General features: G+C 34.2%; 1 protein-coding gene across 1 annotated transcript in view; it reads left to right on the top strand.

Annotated features, from left to right (window-relative positions):
• Window positions 1-19781, top strand: part of HDAC9 (histone deacetylase 9) — a 912954-nt gene that overhangs the window by 455669 nt on the left and 437504 nt on the right. Inside the window, exon 4 of the mRNA XM_029929772.1 lies at window positions 18920-19161. Within this exon, the coding sequence (XP_029785632.1) occupies window positions 18920-19161 (242 nt within the window). The remainder of the gene's footprint in view (window positions 1-18919; window positions 19162-19781) is intronic.

The following is a 19781-nucleotide window of genomic DNA, read 5'->3' on the forward strand; positions in this document are numbered from 1 at the left end:
TCTCTCTCTCTCTCTCTCTCTCTCTCCCCCTCCACTGCACACATGCATTCTCTCTCTCTGTCTCTCTCTCTCTCTGTCTCTCAAATAAACTTTTAAAAAAAGTTGGAGTCAATGTTGTTGTGGCTTTTTAAGTTAATTTTTCACACATACTGCTCCAAAAGAAGCTAGTTATTAGTAGTATGAATTAAATTAAAAATGTAACCTTAACAACAAGACTGAAAGCACCTGCAATGTTCATCTTTAAAATTTCTAGAGGAAACAGAACACTTTTCAAGTTATTACCTTTCGTATTGTATTTATGAAATGAAGAAATATCTTGTTTTGTATATTCACTTTCTGTATTCCTAGATCTCAGTATTTTTAGGCAATTTTATTAAATTATTTTAACAGCTGAATTGAGATATACCATAAAATTCACTCACTTAATATGTATAATTCAATGTTTTTTGCTATAGTCACATGATCATGCAACCATCACCAGAATCTAATTTTTAATACTTTCGTCTACCCTAGAAAAATTCATACACATTGACAGTCATTTCCCATTTCACTCCTCCCAGCCATAAACAATCACTAATCTATTTTTTGTCTCCATAAATTTACCTATTCTGGATGTTTTATATAAACAGGATCATGCAAGATTTGGTTTCCTATGACTGGCTTCCTTTACACAGAATAACATTTCAGCAGTTCATCTGTGTTGGCACATGTTAGTTCTACATTTATGTTTACTGTTCCTGAATAATATTCCTCTGTATGGAAATGCCACATTTTATTTATTAGTTCATCACTTGATTAACATTCAGGTTGTTTTGTCTCTCGACTATTATGACTTGTACTGCTATGAACATCTACATACCAGGTTTTTTGTGGGTATGTTTGTCATTTCTATTGTTATATATACATAGGAATGGAATTCCTGGGTCCTAAGTGTTTGTCAACACTTGTTATAATCTACCTTTTTGATTATAACCATTCTGGTAGGTGTTAAGTGGTATCTCACTATGGTTTTAATTTGCATCCTTGAAGTCTAATGATGTTAGATCTCTTTTCAAGTGCTTACTGGTCATTTGTATATCTTCTCTGAAGAATTCTTTTCAAGTCCTTTATCTATTTTTTTAATTCAGTCATTTGTATTTGTAGTTTTGAGTATAAACTCTTACATGTTTATTTGGTATATTCTTGATACTAGACCCTTTTCAGATATGTGATTTTTAAAAATGTTCTTCCATTCTGAGGATAGATGTTATCATCTTTGGCACAAAAGTTTTAATTTTGATGTGGACCAGTTTATCTCTTTTTTTTTCACTTGTGCTTTTGATTTTGTTGTTTAGGAAACCATTGCCTAATCCAAGTCACAAAGATTTACTTTTATGTTGTCGTCTAAGAGTTTTATAGTATTAACCTGGAGGCTGCTTTGGATTCTGTGTCTCCCTGTCTCCTCCTCTCCCACTCACACTGTCTCTGTCTCTCAAAAAATGAATAAAAATAAATACATAAATAAAATAAAAAATAATTTTAGTCTTTTTTGATGTAGCTCATGTTTTATTGAACTTTTATTTAGTCTGATTATATTTTCTAATCAAAAGATTCTAAGAATTTCTAAATATATTTGTGGCTTTGTACTGTTAGGAAACTTTTGTGACTAAGAAAATAGTTCATCGTCATTTTGTGCTCCCATTTTGCTGTCAAAAGATTTTGCTCCTTTAAGAAAAGAAAATCATATCGTTTTTGCTCTCTGAAAACAATTATCTGTAATTATAAAGGAACTAATCCGCCTTGCTTTCATGGTTCTCAAATTTTGATAGTAGTAACTTGGTGAGAGTTATTGATCAATAAATGAGATATTATAAATTTTGATCAATATTGATCAATAAATGAGATATAATTTTTGATCAATATTGATCAATAAATGAGATATAATTTTTGATCAATATTGATCAATAAATGAGATGTTGATCAATAAATGAGATATTATAATTTTCTTAATTAAACAGTTCAATATCGCCATAACATTGCAATATAATTTAAATGTATCAGTGATATTTTAAAAAGAATTCCTACTTGTTTTATCTGATTGGTCCTCAAATCTTACTGATTTGAAGACATCTCTTAAATGCATTATTCTTTTCTTTCTATTCTGTGTTGGGTAGTCCTAATTATTAACTGGTTATCTTGTGGTATTCTTTTGGTATTGCTGTTAGCTTTCTAGTTGTTTCCCCATCCTCCTGCCTCAGTATATTGTACTCAGAAGCCTTAGAAGCCTTCCTAATGACACCTACAGACAGAATTATTTTTTTTTCTATATCTGTGATTTCATAATGTCTTTAAGGTACTTATGAGCACAATACCTTTCTTAGAGAAAACTCTCACAAATCGGCACCTATTGACATTGTTAATTATCTGTTCAGATAGTATAGCCTTTGTTTTATTCTCTACCTTTTGTACGTTTTCTCACCTCTCTTCTCTTAGATTCCCACCCTGCTTGGATGGTAAAATCTTTTGATAGCAACAAGTCTTCACCTTTCCATTTTCAGGGCCCACATAATTTAGAAATAAGAAAAAACTGAGTTAAGTTGTAAGACTACAACTGAAAAAAATTATCTGTAATTATAAATGAACTAATCCACCTCGCTTTCGTGGTTCTCAAATTTTGGATAGTAGTAACTTGGCGAGAGCTTTTTTGATCAATAAATGAGATATTATAATTTTCTCAAATTTGAGGTGGTCCATTTTTGACTTGTGTATTTCTGTTAAGCTTCCAAATACATATGCATTTTTAAAGAAGACTTATATTCCTGGCTTTATTTTACAATTTGGTTTTATCTGTTCCATTTGCATAATGAGGGGAAGCTGTCATATAGCAATCTAAGCTAAGTGAAAAATAAGTGCTCATTGCTAATGTACAAAAACTGAATCTAAGATGCCAATTTTTAAAAATAATTGTTTTCATTCTGAATAACAATTACGTGCATTACCATATTTATATTCCTTCCAGTTATTTGTACCACATGCTTGATGTTCTTCAGGTCTTTGTTCCTAATTCTTTGGTTAAGATACTACTTTTGTACTAATATTTTACTAATAGTATGTTAAAATACAATTCAATGTATTCATAATTTCACTCTCCTACCTTCTTTTCCTCTAAGACATAGCAAATGCCATTCTCTAGCAAGTTATTTTTAAGCTCATCTTTGGGTTCCGCTGTTCCCTATGCTTTTCCTTATCCATTTAAACTGTAAAGTCTATGAATGTAAGGATCACGTCTTAGTTTTCTTTGTATTGCAAATGCTTAAGCCTACATTGAATGAATACATTTTTTAAAGTATCCCATGGTTTGTTTATCATATAATTTAAAATTGAGAATCTAAATATTTTTCAAAGGGAGAAGAATTTCTGAAAGTAATTTCTTTCTTAGCATCTTAACATCCAAACTCTGCTTGCTCACAAGATGACTTAATCAGCACCATATCAGAGACAGCTTGCTGTGTTTACCATTGTTAGTTGGGCCAGCATATGTCCAAAACAGTTGGAATGAGAAAAACAGCATTGACTTGGAGCCAACTAGAGAGAGGTGGGAAAAAAGAGTTTTTAGCTATTAAATAGGACCAAATGCTTTGGACAGTATAGGGTACTTTTTTAAGAGGGGGGAGGGTGGGATTTTTTTAGCAAAAAAAAAAAGAAAAGTTTCGTTCATATCTAAATGCACTGAAATAATAAAAATAAACTGGTAATGAGGTTTTAATTTTACTTCTGTAAGTAATGTTATCTTTTTGTGTTAACCAAAAAAGGAAATTCTAAAATATTTAAATTGTGGGTAGCTTTTTTCAGTTTTGTTTTTCAATTTTAGTTGTTTCTTTTATTTCTAATTACTGTCAATATGCTGTGACTTTATTAAGCAATGTGAGTATCTTGAATATCCAACGGATCTCATAGAATCAGAATAATATATCTGATTTTTCCCAAATTGGGTATTGTATTGCTCTATAATAGCACTTGTAGTGAGGAAAATGTTTATTCTTTTTTTTATAAGCAATGGATTACAAAATATAAGTATTTTCTGTCATTATTCTCCACTGAGAAACAACTCTTGTAAAAAAAGATGTTTTCATTGAAACAGAAAATGCAAAGCAATGTTTTGCTATTTACAATGGATGGTTTGAGGAGAAGTTTCCAAACACTACAATCAAGGAAGAAAACAATTTTGACCATAATTGGGTTTTGTATCTCAGGCAAAGCCTGCCCTAGGGTAATTTTTAATTAAATAAACCTTTTCTGAAGGAGTTTCTATTTCCCATTCTCTGTCATTTTCGCCTATTTGGTAGGAGTTCCTTTCTTCTCTCCTAAGGCCCCTTCCTTTCTCTCTGGTTAGAACTAGCTCTGCTCATTGTTGATTTACCCAATGAGGTCAGCGAAGGCCAACAGTAATTGCCTCTTTCATGAGATAGACTTTCTCCTGGAGACTAGTATGTATTATGTATAATTTGGGGGTGGGGAGAGAATAGCCTTAGCACCAGGAAGGGGCTTGAGAATCATCACTTCAGCCTCTTTGCTCTATTTGTTTTCTACATGAGGAACCAAAGGCCCACGGAAATAGAGTGATCAAGATTAGAACTGGAAACTCAGTTCTCTTTCTGCCATGTTCCTTCCGCTTCTGTCTTTTGGCAAGATATGGGCATGAGCCAGTGATTGATAGACCAATTTATTCATTCATTTATTCTCTACAGCAACTGTGTTCCATAGCTGAAAGAATTGAATAAAAGGATGACGTGGTTTTAACAATATGATCTTGCCAATGAGTTTGAGGAAAGCGTTTTCAGAGAAGCATAAAAGATGGAAACAAGGTTTGAACCCTGGGCCTTGGAGGTGAGAATGCACAGAGAGGGAATGGAACTGTGTGTTCACAGTCAGAAACCCTCAGGCCTTGAGGCTTGGTTATCAGGTCAAGTGTGTCAGGCCTGGCTTCCCCTTTTCTGAAGATGAGTTTTTCTTAGGAGGTGCCTTAGTCTTTTATGCAAATGGACATCTGCTGTGCCAGCCCCACCTGCCCTCCAGACATGCCCAGAAATTTCTGAACCTTGGCTTTGACTGAATCCTGCCTCCTGCCAACTTTACCTTGAGAGGAATTAACCCAACTGGATAGCCTACATAAATCTAACAGACACATGCCTAACGCAGCAGGTCGAATTCCCTTACTGACCTAAGGAATCACATGGGGTTTTAGCTCCTTACTCCTCCTCAAACCCCAGCAGGGAGAGGAAACCTGAGTAGCCCCTGTACAAGTGTATTTCTTTTATGATAAGTAAAAATTGCATCTATTTTTTTTCTTATTTCTTTTGTTTCACCAAGATACACTTACATTTTGAAATTTCTTTCAAGGATTTCAAATTCCAAACCATTGATTTAAATCACTTTTTTAAAACAAGAACTTAAATTTTTGTTTAACAAATGCGTTCTCAAGCTGCTGAATCTCTTCTACCAGTCTGATCTACGTTATGTTATGAATTCTCTGGAAAATAAAATTGAAACCATTGGATTCAGAATGGCTTTGCTAAGCTCTATGATTAGCAATGTATTTTCTATGATCTTGGGTTACATTAATTTAAAATTACATTAATATCTGGAAGAACATTTGGGTAACTATTTTTTTCCATAAGTTTTTTCCCCCTTTACAATGCTAACTACTAAGGCTGTTTTGTTTGAGGCACCAAATTTCTTTAGTGGTTTGGCTACAGATCTATCACTAGGGCATAATAGCCAACCTTGTAGTAGTATTATTGTAGCTTTGAGGTACATGTGATGTTTCTTTAAAACCTCAAGGTTTTAAAATACTCAGTACAAACTAAACCAACCCACACATTATTAACAAAAATTTTGATGTCACATAAACACAATATCCTGTAATTTCTAAACATTCTGTTTCTAAATTCATTCATCTGTTGATTTCTATAAAATGTACAGCTCTTTTAAATATATATATATATATAGCAACAGCTACAAAGATGGGAGAGGTTTATGTTCTTTATTTTATTAAAAGAGATTTCAATTGAACAAATATTTGTTTTAGATCTAGCTTCGTGCAGGGTATGTTATCTCTTCCTCTTGGAAGAGAAAAAATTGGAAGGAGAACCTACCTGAATTGTTCAATATGGAATCTGATAAAGTGACTTTCATTTAACACCATTCTAAATTAATATATACTACAGATTTAAGTAGCACTTAAGAAATGATGTTGTAGATGTGATCTTGCAAAAATTAACTCAAATCTGTCTAGTATTCCTCATTATCACCTGTAAAATGGGGATAATGATAAGGCTACTGTATGAAATGAAAAAAGATCATGCAGAAATTATAACTAGTGATTAGCACATATTGGTCACTTTAAAATGCCGTCATGTTTGGGGCACATGGGTGGCTCAGTTGGTTTCAACTCAGGTTATAATCTTACTGTTCAAGAATTCCAGCCCCACGTCAGGTTCTGCACTGCCAGTACGGAACCTGTTTGGGATTCTCTCCTCTCTCTCTCTTTCAGAATAAATAAATAAACTTTTAAAAATGCCATCATGTTTATTTATATGTTTGTTTTCCAGTTAACTGCTTAATGTGAAGAGCAAGCAACAAAGTCTACAACCAACATATCAATCCAATGAAAATACTTCGAGCTTCCTTTATATTAAGGTCTTCTCCTTGTCAGCATGTTCTGCTTTCTAATTATGTAGGGTAGAGAAGAGAGGTGGCTTGGGAAATTGATTATCACAAGGAAACATCACCGTGTGAAGATAAAATATTAGCTAGAGATCCTCTGTAGTAGGCTTGACAGACCTTTTTCTTCCAGGGTCAGATAGTAAATATTTTAGGTTTTGCAAGCCACACTGTCTCTGTGGCACTTATTCTGACTGTAGTTTAAATGCAGCCATAGAGTATATGTAATGAGTAAGAGTGACATGTTCCAATAAAACTTTACTTATGAACACTGGAATTTGAATTCCAAATAATTTTCATATGCCTTTTCTTTTTTTTTATTTTTAACCATTCAAGCATGTGACAGTAATTCTTAGGTTGTAGGTACTAAAAGAGAACCAGAGGAGGCTGGGTTTGGCCCATGAGCCTGATTTGCTGACCCCTTCTCTACAAAATCCTGTTGATCTTTAATATTTTAAGTAACTTCTTATACTTTGTTTGTATAAACTGTGCCACTTCAAGTTTTAGACTGATCATCTCAAGGCTGTGCTTAAAATTTTGAGAAACTTCTGTTCTATAATGCTGACAGTTCTCTGAATACAGGCCATTCCTATAAACAGACACTATGAGTTCTACCAGAAATAGAAATTTTAATGATATTTAATTAAATTGCAATCACAGAGAAAAATTATTACATTGTATTATGCCAGATTATGAAGTCTTTAAATATTGCTCAGATATAGATATATTTATGTGTATTCATTTATATATTTTTAAATCAGATTTTTCTGACAACTTCAGGCTCTCCTTTGAGGTAGATCTTTACACTTATTGTGTAAGTAGTGCCTTAATGGCTAGGGATCATCCTTCATAATGCACAGGGAATCACACACCAAAAAAACCTTCCAAAATCAGAAAAAATAAACTCCCACAGTCTATCCTGTCAAATCTTTTCTCACACTGTCAAAAAACAGCTGCCTCTTCCTTTTTGTTACTACTTACTTCAATTAAAACAGTAATCTAAAAATTTATGAACACCACATTTAAATCTCATTAACACTATTTACAGTTAATTATAAGTCAGTATCTCCACCTCTGATACAATTCAATGGGATTTAGTTAATCAAGTACTAAGGATAACTTCATTATTAGGCCGTCTTTACCTGTGAGTTAGTAGAGTGAGTTTGGAAAGTAAGATGAATTAAAAAAAAATGTCTAGACTCAACAGAACTTTCTATAGCTAAGAGAAAAGGATGAAATACCAAATCTGTACTTCCTAAATACAGAATTGTTTCTTACAAAAGCACTGAAACACAGGTGTTGAGAAAGATGCCTTGAACTCACCTGAAAATACACAAATGTGTCAAAATACGCAGAAATGTGTTCTACAAATCTCTCTATTGTGTCTATTGGCAATTACAAGTATCTGTTTCTCTTTACCACTAAAAATAAAGTATATGTTAATTAGGGTTTTTTATTTTCAATAAAAAAATTTAGAGAGAGCACAAGCAGGGGAGCAGGGCAGAGGGAGAGAGAGAGAGAGAGAGAAAGAAAGAAAGAAAGAAAGGGAATCTCAAGCAGGCTCCATGCTCAGTATGGAGCCTGGTGCAAGTCTCAGTCCCATAACTCTGATCATGACCTGAGCAGAAATCAAGATTTGGATGCTCAACCAACTGAGCCACCCATGCACCCTGTAACATATATGATATTGTTTTAACAAAAAACTTTTCAGTCTCCTTTATATTAAGATATATGCCAAAATGAACTACATGGAAATTAAATTAGATACGTGTTTTGTAGAACTCACGAGTAAGAGCAGAGTGGCTAAGATCATCGGTTCTGGAAGTGAATGATGTCTGCTATCATTCCTGTTGTACCACTTAGTACTGTGGGACTTTGGCCAGATTTCTCTGTGGCCTCCATTTTCCTCATCTGTGAGTAAGGCACATAATCGTGTCGACCTGTAGGTGACAACCTGTGACTGGGACAACCTCATATAGTGTTGTACAAAAGAGTAAAAGAATGAACATTTATTTTACAAAACATTCAGAACGGTGTTTGGCACATAATAAGCACTGGTATTGGTGTTCGCTTCGTAATTTAAATTAAAAGAAAGCAACTCTCCAGACTGACTAACATTATGGTATCTTTGTTCTTAACCAAGTTTAGAAAGCCAAATTTAGAATCGGCATAGGGAAGTCACATTTTATTAGAATGCTCAAGCCCTGAAAACTTTGCATAATTCCAAGCTTGCATAATTATTTTAAAACTCACATATTCAAAGTGCTTCCTGACAAAGGATAGTGGATATTTCTACTTATGAGCAAGAGTGGTGCCACCATGTGGCAATAACATAAACACAGGTGCCAATGCATTTGTCTGGCTAGATTTGAAATTATGCAACGTTAGATGAATTTTTATTTTTTAACATTTACTTTTTTCCCAAATTCTGTGTACAAAGTGAAACTTTATTATTTCCAATTCAAAAATTCCAAATTCCCGTAATTCCACAAAACAGTAATGCATGTTCTTTGAAAGAGCAGTAAGGTAGATCTGCCTCCCACTTGAATTTAGCAAATAAAGAAAGAATGCAGTTAGAACAGTGATTTTCAAACAGAATTCTGTGGAATCTGGATTTCCACGGGAAGGAGCCAGAGCGGAAGCTAGTGGGTAGTACACCAGTTCCTCCTGAGGAATTGGGATCGTGCTGGTTTTATATGTTGGAGCTGTTCATAATGTTTTCTTTGAAGAAAGTGTCCAGTTATTCAAAGAAATGTTTTTAAAAGCCAGTGGAATCCTATATTAGAAGGTTTTAGTGGGATTTTAGGACTTTTTCATTTGTAATAAAGACTTCCTCAGAACTTAACAGTTTGGATCTGGAGAAGGGGGAAAAATGCATTGGTGGAGATCCTATTCCTATTCTGCAGGATTGAACATTAGAGGGTAGACAGGAAAAGACATGGTTTGAATCAAAGAGGAAAAGAAGGGAAACATCATACCTGGCATTTCTGCTCTTTTTCTCCTCCTACTTTCCTACACCTTTTATTACATGTTCTTGTCTTGAGTGTATTAAGCATTGAAGCTCTCGGGAAAAACTGAAATATTTTTTATTGGTTGAAGGTATTTGTTTTTTATAGGAAGGATACAAGAACCCACAAAAACTCTTTTTCTCATCAAAAAATTACACAGTTACTTATTTCCACAAACAAGGGTTCCTGATAGAAGAGTGAGAACACACCCTTGGAAAAAAGTCTATTTTCTGAATAAACAAATATGATTTGAACATGAAGAATGTTCTTGGAGAGAGGTATCTGCTGAGAGAGCTATTTAGTCAATCAATATTCGTTCACCTTAAACTTAATTATTAAGTTTATTTTGTGTCAAATGATGGGCTAGAAGACAAAGTTAGAAGGGAATCTGCTGCCTCAAATATTAGATTTTCATAATAAGAAGGAAGTATTGTTAGTCATTTGCAAGTAGTAATAATTTAGTAATTGTCTGTAACCTGGAATAACATATAGGTTGTAGGGAAACAAATGGAGAAGGAAACCATTTGTCATACCTTTATTAAAGTTCCTGTAGAAGTCAGTTTGCTCATCCCAGATGATGCGTGCAATATGTGGCTAAATAGGGGCACCTGGGTGGCTCAGTCAGTTAAGTGTCCGGCTTCGGCTCAGGTCATGATCTCATGGTCTGTGGGTTCAAGCCCCATGTAGGGCTCTGTGCTGATGGCTAGCTCAGAACCTGGAGTCTGCTTCAGATTCTTTGTCTCCCTTTCTCTCTCTGGCCCTCCCCTGCTCGCACTGCCTCTCTCTGTCTCTCAAAAATAAATTAAAAAAAATATACGTGGCTAAAGAAATAACTTCTTAGATTAACACTTATGTTTTCTATTTAAAAATTTCTCACCTACTGAAGGTTTTATTTACAGGTACTATTATGTCAAGTTAAATTTTTTATCTCAAATTACAAAATACTATGGATTAAATTCTTAGCTCCTATTACCTTGAAGTCCCATAAATTGGCTTGGTCTAGTTTCCCTACTGCAAGAAGCTCAATGAAGCTTTTACTTGGTTCTTGAATAGTGAGGAACTAGCAAACCCTGCAATAGCTTAGAACTAAGTGGGTATTACAAATGAGTTGGCAATTCGTGTTTGTGTTATGGTTTGTTATGACTGCTTAATTCAAAAGCATATTTGCAGAGAGGGAATTTGAATTAAGTAAATCAAAATAGTAAGGCTTTGATTAAAAAGTTAGCTTTCTTTAACTTAAATGTTGATATTTCAAGGCCTACTGAAATTTTAGTCATTTGTGGTTATTTTTGTTTCCTGTTCAGACCCCTGGGAAATAAGAGAATAGTAAATCAAAGCCCAGACTGCTTCTTGCATGTATTTTCTTTTCATTTATGCCATGTATTAGTGCACTTTAAGAAACTAAAGACACATATAACTTGAACAGAATCACTGTGAGGGAGAAGTGTATTTCTGGACCAATCAACTTAAATATTTCTTGTTATGAAAATCATTCTTTTCATGTTTGATAATTTCCTAATTCTTTTTTATTTCATGATGATGCGATTATAAGTAGTAACGGTGGGAAATCAGCTAAGAATATTTGTACTACTATAGTGAAGTTTGGGCATCAGACTGTATTATTTTTTTCCCATTTCCCAATTTTGATGTTAGGTATGTCACATTTATTAATTTCCTTTTTCAGAGAAAATGTGCTTTCTAAAACAGAAATGACACATTGAAAATGACATTTCAATGAAAAGCCTTCAATTAAGGATGTTCAGTATTTTTTAAAGTCAGTTATTAGTTATTTTAGAGAAAACATTGAAGAATTTAGATAGAATAATTTATTCTTTTCCATTTACACTTAGTAATTTAATTCTTCATTTTTCAAATTGGAGACCAAAAAGTTCTTAGCTTATAGTTTATCAGTTTTGGCCTAACTTTTTATTTTAAGTTTATTTATTATGATCGAGAATACAAGTGGTGGAGGGGAAAAGAGAGAGAGAGAAAGAGAATTCTAAGCAGTCTCTGTGCTGTCAGTGCAGAGCCCAGCGCAAGGCTGGATCCCATGAACCGTGAGATCATGACATGAGCCGACATCAAGAGTTGGATGCTTTAACCCACTGAGTAACCCAGGTGCCCCGGCCTAATTTTCTAATAATATAACATGGAATAATCATTTAAAAATTAGGCCTTATTGTTTAGATAATTTGACACCATGTCCTGTTCTTGGTGATCTCTGATGAGACAAACAGCATAGATGGGTATATTTTATTTTACTCAGTGATTGTTATCTGTCAGCACACATTGTGAAATGGGAAATGTGAAATGACACATTAGGTAGAAAAATATTTGAGATAATTTGTTTTTACAAATACTATTATCAGAAACTCATTTAGTTATCAATAATTTAAGCAGTTGAACAAATAATATTTATCTGAAGTTTGAATAATTAAAAAGACCTAATAAGTAATTGTTTTAGGATTTTAATTGGGCATGTGTATATGTGTGCATTTGTGTCCATGTGTTTCTGATTTTATCCCCATGTGATTCCTACGACTATCATTTATTCATGTATTCCTTCATTCCAGTTATGCATTAAGGCATTACTAAGTTTTTATGCTCTACTAGGCACTGAAAATATAGTCCTTCCTCTCATGGAACTTAGGATACTGGTAAAGGGAGACAAACAAATGTCATGAAAAGAATTGCAGAATTTAATAGGAAAATGCAATAAAACTCACAAAGACCTCCTACAGCAGGTCATTTTTATTATATGAAGGATAAGAATCAGTCTAGAAAAGTGGGGTGGGATTGGGTTTTAGGAAGCGGTAATATTTACAAGGCCTCTGTGAAACTTAGGAGAGCATGTTGTGTTTAAGAAATTGCAAGATCGGTGTGACTCACGTGGAGGGAAAGTAGGTGATGTGGAGGCTGGAAACACAGACAGAAAGTACGTCAGGGAGGGAAAGGCCAGCTATATTAAAGACTGGGGTTCGCTGATTGGTTTTAGCCAAGAAAGTTGCAGAAGACTGCTTTAGTAACACAGGCAGTGGTAGTGGAGAGATCTTCATGGATTCGAAAAGTATTTGAGAGTAGAAACCATCATCTCTGTCAAGTGGGTCTCGGTAATAAAAGGGAAAGAGAGGAGTCAGGTATGACTTTGGCTTTCTCTTGTTTCAATAACTGAGACCGAAGGTACTGGAGAAAGAGTAGTATAAACTAAGTGGAGAGTGCTAGTAGTAGTTATACATACGGGTTGCAAGTTTAGAATAGGTGTGTAGGCTGGAGATAGATTTGTTACCATGTAGGAAGCAAGTACAATCCTGGGAATGGGGAAGATCGCTATGGAAAGTCCTGATGAGAAAGGGCCCTGCTGGAATTCTGGAACACCAAGATGTTGCCTTTAATGTGTCATATGTTCTAAATAAGTTTATGGGTTGATCTTCTGCATCAAAATATGAGTTCTCTGAGGGCTTTCCTTACTTCTCTTGTTGACTAAAAATTGTTTTATTATTAAATAGGGCTTTACAAATATTTGCTGAATAAAGGAGTTAATGAAAAATGAAATGTGAACCTTATGATACATTAAAGCAATGACTACAGTGTTGTTTTAGATACATACAGCCTTAAACAGTCTCAGATTCTTTCTTTAGATCCTATAATACTTAAGAATTTGTACTATAGTATAGTTATTGAGATAAAGGACTAGAGAAACAAGATTCAGATAGATTCAGGACAGATAGCCCTGTCCTCAGATAGTTTTATGCTCTGGGATAGCCAATGGGAGATAAGGAGCAAAAGTTAAATAAAATTACAAAATTGTATGTTTAGTTCCAAAATATTCTGAGAAGCGGGTAGGAAGTGACGGAAGGATTTCAGAAAAGGAAGTATCAAGGTAGTTTAAATAGGTTTAAATCAACTTCGTGGAGTTGAGGGAAGAAAAAGATTTGAGTTTTTCTATTTATTTTTCCAAAACCCATGGATTCTACCTGAAAAACTCTCTTTAGTGACCAAAATAACCAATGACAAGGAAGTGGTAGTGAAGCTAGAATCTATCCCCCACTGCAGAGCACACTCTGAGATTCCGCAAGTTGGATTTGACATACAGTGCTGTAGTTACGACAGAGACTATAATGCACTATTTATGAATTATCTTCCACCCATCCCCCAAGCCCTCTTCAATAGCTGTTCAAGAGGGCTCATGAAGAAAACTGCTTATGTTAGCTGATCAGATACAGCAACATTTGGTTCTCCCCAGATCTAGAAATTGTAGTTCATATGTCCACTTGCCAGTGGTTGTGGACAACCATTTCCTTAAAGAACTCAATTTCCGTATACACTGGCTGTGTGCTGCATTGGTGATGCTTGTATCCTGAGTTGCAGTTGCTCTATATGAACATTAACTGAAATAAACGTGGTCCTAATTTTTATCGCATTTTTTCAAGTTTCAATTTTTAGCTAAACTGTCACATACAAATTGGTGGTAAGTTTGTACTGATGCATTTTTTTTGGTAAAAACCTGAGGTTTGCAGTCTACTGCTTTGAGATCTTACCAGAGGAACACCATGCACAGGCTGCAGCCATAGTTGTGATAGTTGTAAATGGTAAAAATTGTATGTTCTTAGAATCTTTCCATCTGTTGCGTTTCCAAGTTGTTCACTTAAAACATTCTTGAAGAGAATGGATTCTTGTTTATAAGATAAAGAACAACCAAAGATTTCTATTTATGAGCATACAAAAATTCTCCCTACTTACCTGTGCTATAGATAACAGTGTCTTTGGTGAAGAATTAAACATTCCTTGGCTACTAGGCTATTCTTCGAGCTCTGAATTAATACTTCAATAGTTTTAAAAATTATTTGTCAAAGAAATTTAGTTACAACTGTAAATGGGGTATGTATGTTGCTTAAATAGATGTGATTATTATATACATCTATACGATCTGAGATTTTAATTTTGAAATGGGAGCTTTTTTGTTTCCACGTTCATTAAAAACTAAAAACTGTTTCTAAAGGAAAATTCAATGTTAAATAGAAGAAGAAATAACTATCAAAGAAGCAATTAAGAAAGACACTGGAGAAAGAATGACCAGGGCTTTGTAAAGTGATAATTAAGACTAGTTAATATATATGTGGAAATGTTCTGATGGGGCATGTGGTATTAGAATTAATAATATAAATATAATATAACATATATATGTGTTGACATGTGTTTGAAATCTCAGACAAACATAATGAGTCCAAATAAAGCATGGAGTCTTGAGCTAAAGTAATTGAGGTCTGTTAAAAACACATGATTTGTTTTTCACTGATGCTACTAATAACTACAATTTGTTCCGTCAACTTCCTTCTAACTCATGTATCTCTGGCACCTGTTCTAAGTAATTTGTAAGTAATTTGCATACTCCTATACAAGAAATGTTATGAATAGAGATGATTCATTTCCTCATTGTTAAAATTGGTTGTTAATTTTTTATTGTAAGTTGATTATTTCTAATTATGATAATACAGCAGCTGTGGACAATGTCCTTTCTTTCACATTCTGTGATATGAAAGTGACTGTAACTTGTTGAAACTCACTTCGGTATTGTGTTACTATTATCTCCTGGGGAGGCTTATTAGCCTGTCACAGAAGCTGTAAGAAAAATCCATCATTTCTTTTGGAATACGATGAGTCTTTGTCACCCACAATACAATTAATGTTAAAAATAGAAAGAATGGTTATGATATGATTATGATTAGCCAGAGATGAGCTATTGTCCAAGTAACAGAACTAATTCAGCAGGCCAAAGATGACCTACACAGAACCATCAGTTTGCTGATTGCCATTTCTCTCTGAGTTTGATGAAATATTCATGCCTTTGCTCTCCTCTCTGCAAGCACTATTGATTTCTTGTATAAACGCTGCTATATTTAGTCTAGACAAATGGAATGTGGATTGCTGCTGAATAAATTGGATGAAAGACTGGGATCTTGCTTGCCGCTTTCTCTCAGTCTTGGGCAATTATTTATAATCAAGAGCAGTTTTTGTAAGTTGAGGGTGATTTTTCACAATTTAGTGATTAGTCTCTGAACAAAGGCAAGCAGTTAGACACAATCATTTCTGTTGGGATAGTAGGTTAAGAAGTCAAATTGCCCTTTGAGGTTGACAATAGCTGTTTTGGAGAGTTCTGGGACTTTTTTCCCTTATCTTTTTTGTGGGATGGGTTTTTTTTAGAGATTCGATGTTCACAATTTATGGACAATAAGAATGCCAACAAGAAGAGTCCCCAGGGTCTTTTGAAATTCTACATTTTGTCTTTATAGAGTTAAATTCTGACCTTTGTTTATTGCAATTTCCAAGTAGACACTGGGAGCTGTAGTTTGGCCTTTATAATGCAAAAATGAAATATATCATTAACAGTCATTGCTTTTGGTTGAAATTATGCCATCTCTCCATATTAATGCTCAAAATTTCATGTTACTCCAGAGTCTTGACTGAAAGTTCTACAGCAGACACTACACAGAAGAGATCTCAGAGTCCACCATCCTCATTTAATCCCCAACTCATCACAATTACTATTGTTCCTTTCATAAATGTCAGTGTTTTAGAAGACAGTGACCACCAAACTATGGTTTATTAATAAACTTTTGCCATTTTGATTAAAGTGACATGTGTAGCACCATCAATCCAAGCTTCTGATCATTACCTGAAAAATGAGCAGTGTTAGCAACCCAAGATTGATACCAGCCCCTCTTCCACTCTACCCACAGGTGTGCACCACATGCTTTGTCAACACATGCAATTCAAGTGATAAGTAAGGACATTAATGTTTCATTTAGTATTTGCCTCCTTAAATTCTACAAACAAGATTTCTGTTAGCTTATCTCAACTCACTGAAAATAGCTCTTAAATCCACACACAATATTAACTTTGTAGTTCCCAACCTGGAATCAACAGATCTAAGTTACTTACAGTAGTAGTTGGAGCATTGAATGCAATTTTGAAAAATACAGAAAAGTAAGAAAGAGAAAATTATTCCTATATCCACCCCAAATATAACTATCTTCTGTACCTCTAATATAACTATATTCTGTCTTTGGTACCAGAATTCAAAGATTAATATAGTTAAAAACCCACTAGAATATATGCTCTGAGAGGGCTGGAATTTTGTCTTATTTACTTTAATTCTGAGTCCAACATCTAGCATCAAACCTTAAAATTTAATGTTTTCAATAAATGTATATTGACTTAAATTATATTTATTTGAAGAGCTATCATAGGGTATGTGTCACTTTTATTACTGTTTCTTCACTTAATATTGTAATAGCATTTTTCATGTTCCCATGATTTAATGATTGTGTATTTTTCCACCATATGGATGTGACATATTTTACTTAGAAATTTCCTTGTAGTTGGTGATTTCAGTCAAAATAATAATACTCCAGTAAACAGTATGACATTGAACTGTTTTTTCTATTACTATTGTTTCCTTGAGGTAAAATCCTATAGTTGGCATACCTGGATCAAATGGTAGAATACTTAATACCTTTCCTACATGTCACCAAATTACTTTTTAGAAGTTTTAAGCCATTTGGTAGTGCCATTTGCAATACATAGTTATCTACATGATCATATGCTTACACCACACAATGGGCCATTATATACACAGACAGGCAAATACATGAATCATATAGATGATATTTAATGTTTAGAAAATAATGACTTACTTTCACTTAAAATTTGTATTTCTTTCCTTGTAAAGGTAAATTTTTAAAAATTGCTTATTTATATTTTTTTATTTTCTTTTTTCTTTTTTCATTTTTCTAGAAGCTTTAATGTTTTATTTTCTAACACTAAATGGAAATCACATACAATTTTACTTGCATACTTGCTTTTAATATTTTTATTTTGTTAGTCACATGGTATCATTTAGTTTCATATGCAGGAAATTTCTATTTTTATATAATTTTAAAAACCCAGAGCATTGATTGAGAAATGTGTTATATGTTGTAAGTCCTTGAAGTGGATTATTCCATTTAATCCTTTTAATAGCTCCATGTTATTACTGCCTATCAACCTTGTCTATGAGCTTTTGTGCTTATGCCTTCCATCTTACAAGCTATCCAATAGAAGTAGAATTATATACATATATATACACACCAACATATACACACATATATATGAATTTTATATGCATTTTATAATTTAGATATCTAAAATTTAAATATCCTATAATTATTCTCATCAAATCTTCCTCTAGTGGTTTGATTTGTTTTAGGCTTCCTCACCATTTTTCTGCCTTGCTCATTTTAGGAATAAGGTAACTGAAATATTATCATTTTAAAAACAGTACATAGAAATTTGGCTACTTTTACTCCTTGATGTTTGGACCTAGGACCATTGTTGTGGTTGGTTAGCTAATATACTCATCATTTTCATAATTTTAGCATGCAGATTTGTATTTTTCTTTGTTAGGTCCCATAGCCCTGCAGATACATTGTTAAAGACTTTAATTACTAAGGAATTCCTTAATTCTATCTATCTAGAGGAAAAGGGCAGAGAGACAGACAAAGAGAAAGACTCTTAAGCAGGTGCTATGCCTAGTAAATAGATGAAGCAGGGCTTGATCTCATGACCATGAGTTCATGACCTGAGCCAAAATCAAGAGTAGGACACTAAACTGACTGAGCCACCTAGGCACCCCAGGAATTCCTTAATTCTTAAGGAATATATCTTAGAATATATCTTTTGATTCTAATTACAAACAAAAATGTTTGCAAGTGTGGAAATTGAGCTGTGATAGTTCTGTGTTATAACTGGGCATCTTCTCCTCAATAGAGTTGCATTTTTGTCCTAAGTTGATTTGACTTGTGTAAGTGGTCAAGAAGAATAAGTTTGATGAATGACTTTGATACCAGCAAATGATTAAATTCATCTCTTTGGTGTTTTTTTGTTTTGTTTTGTTTCGCTTTGTTTTTTGGATTTATCTCCTTGAAGAGAGAAATTTAGAAGATTCATGAAGGGGTATTTCTGGGTGAAAATAAGCATAGGGTCCATTTTATCAAAACTGACATACAAAAGACTTTTTATCATCATTGTAAAAAATGACTACATTAGTTGACATAAAATCTGTTGTAGGGTATAATGTCTTTTATTTTTTATTTCCAATCACTGTGCTAATTTCTTATTCTCTGTCTTGTCCCCAACTCCCACCCCCCCTTTTTTTTTCTCTGTTTCTCTAGTGGATGTGAAGTCAGAGGTTCCTGTGGGCCTGGAGCCCATCTCACCTTTAGACCTAAGGACAGACCTCAGGATGATGATGCCTGTGGTGGATCCTGTTGTCCGTGAAAAGCAACTGCAGCAAGAATTACTCCTCATCCAGCAACAGCAGCAAATCCAGAAGCAACTCCTGATTGCAGAGTTTCAGAAACAGCATGAGAACTTGACACGGCAGCACCAGGCTCAGCTTCAGGAACACATCAAGGTAGCAAATGTTTCCTTGCCTCTGACCTTTTCATTCCAGAAGCCTGCAGCGTGACACGAGCATAAGAAGGAGCCCTGGGGTGCGGAGAGGGGAAGGTTTCATATGATTAAGACATAGAGGTATGGCCTGTAGGAAATTGTGATTTTACTGGTGAAATCCTTGGGTAAATAGTAAGAATGCTGATGAAAAACCTGCTTTGCTTCTTGGAGGGGTCTCCACTATTCTCATCCATTAGTTTACAGCATCAGTGGTAGGAAATAGTGACTTCTCACCTTCTGTTTAGATTCTCTTCTACATGATTTTGTTCATTTGCCCTATTTATTCTCCACCAAGAAGAATCATGAATGACCCAGGGAGGATCCATTATCCATTATATCTATGTATGTATGGGTGTGTGTGTGTGTGTGTGTGTGTGTGTGTGTGTATACACAACACACACATATGTACTTTTTTTTTTCATAATGAGCACATGAGCAAGTGGGTAAGAGGGGCAAAGGGACAGAGAGAGAGAATCTTAATCAGGCTCCATGCTCAGCACAGAGGGGCTCAATCCCATTACTCTAGGATCATGACCTGAGCCAAAATCAAGAGTCAGATGCTCAACCAACTGAACCACTCAG

The sequence above is a fragment of the Suricata suricatta genome, chromosome 2, assembly GCF_006229205.1.
Source record: "Suricata suricatta isolate VVHF042 chromosome 2, meerkat_22Aug2017_6uvM2_HiC, whole genome shotgun sequence".
NCBI classification, from domain to species: Eukaryota; Metazoa; Chordata; class Mammalia; order Carnivora; family Herpestidae; genus Suricata; species Suricata suricatta.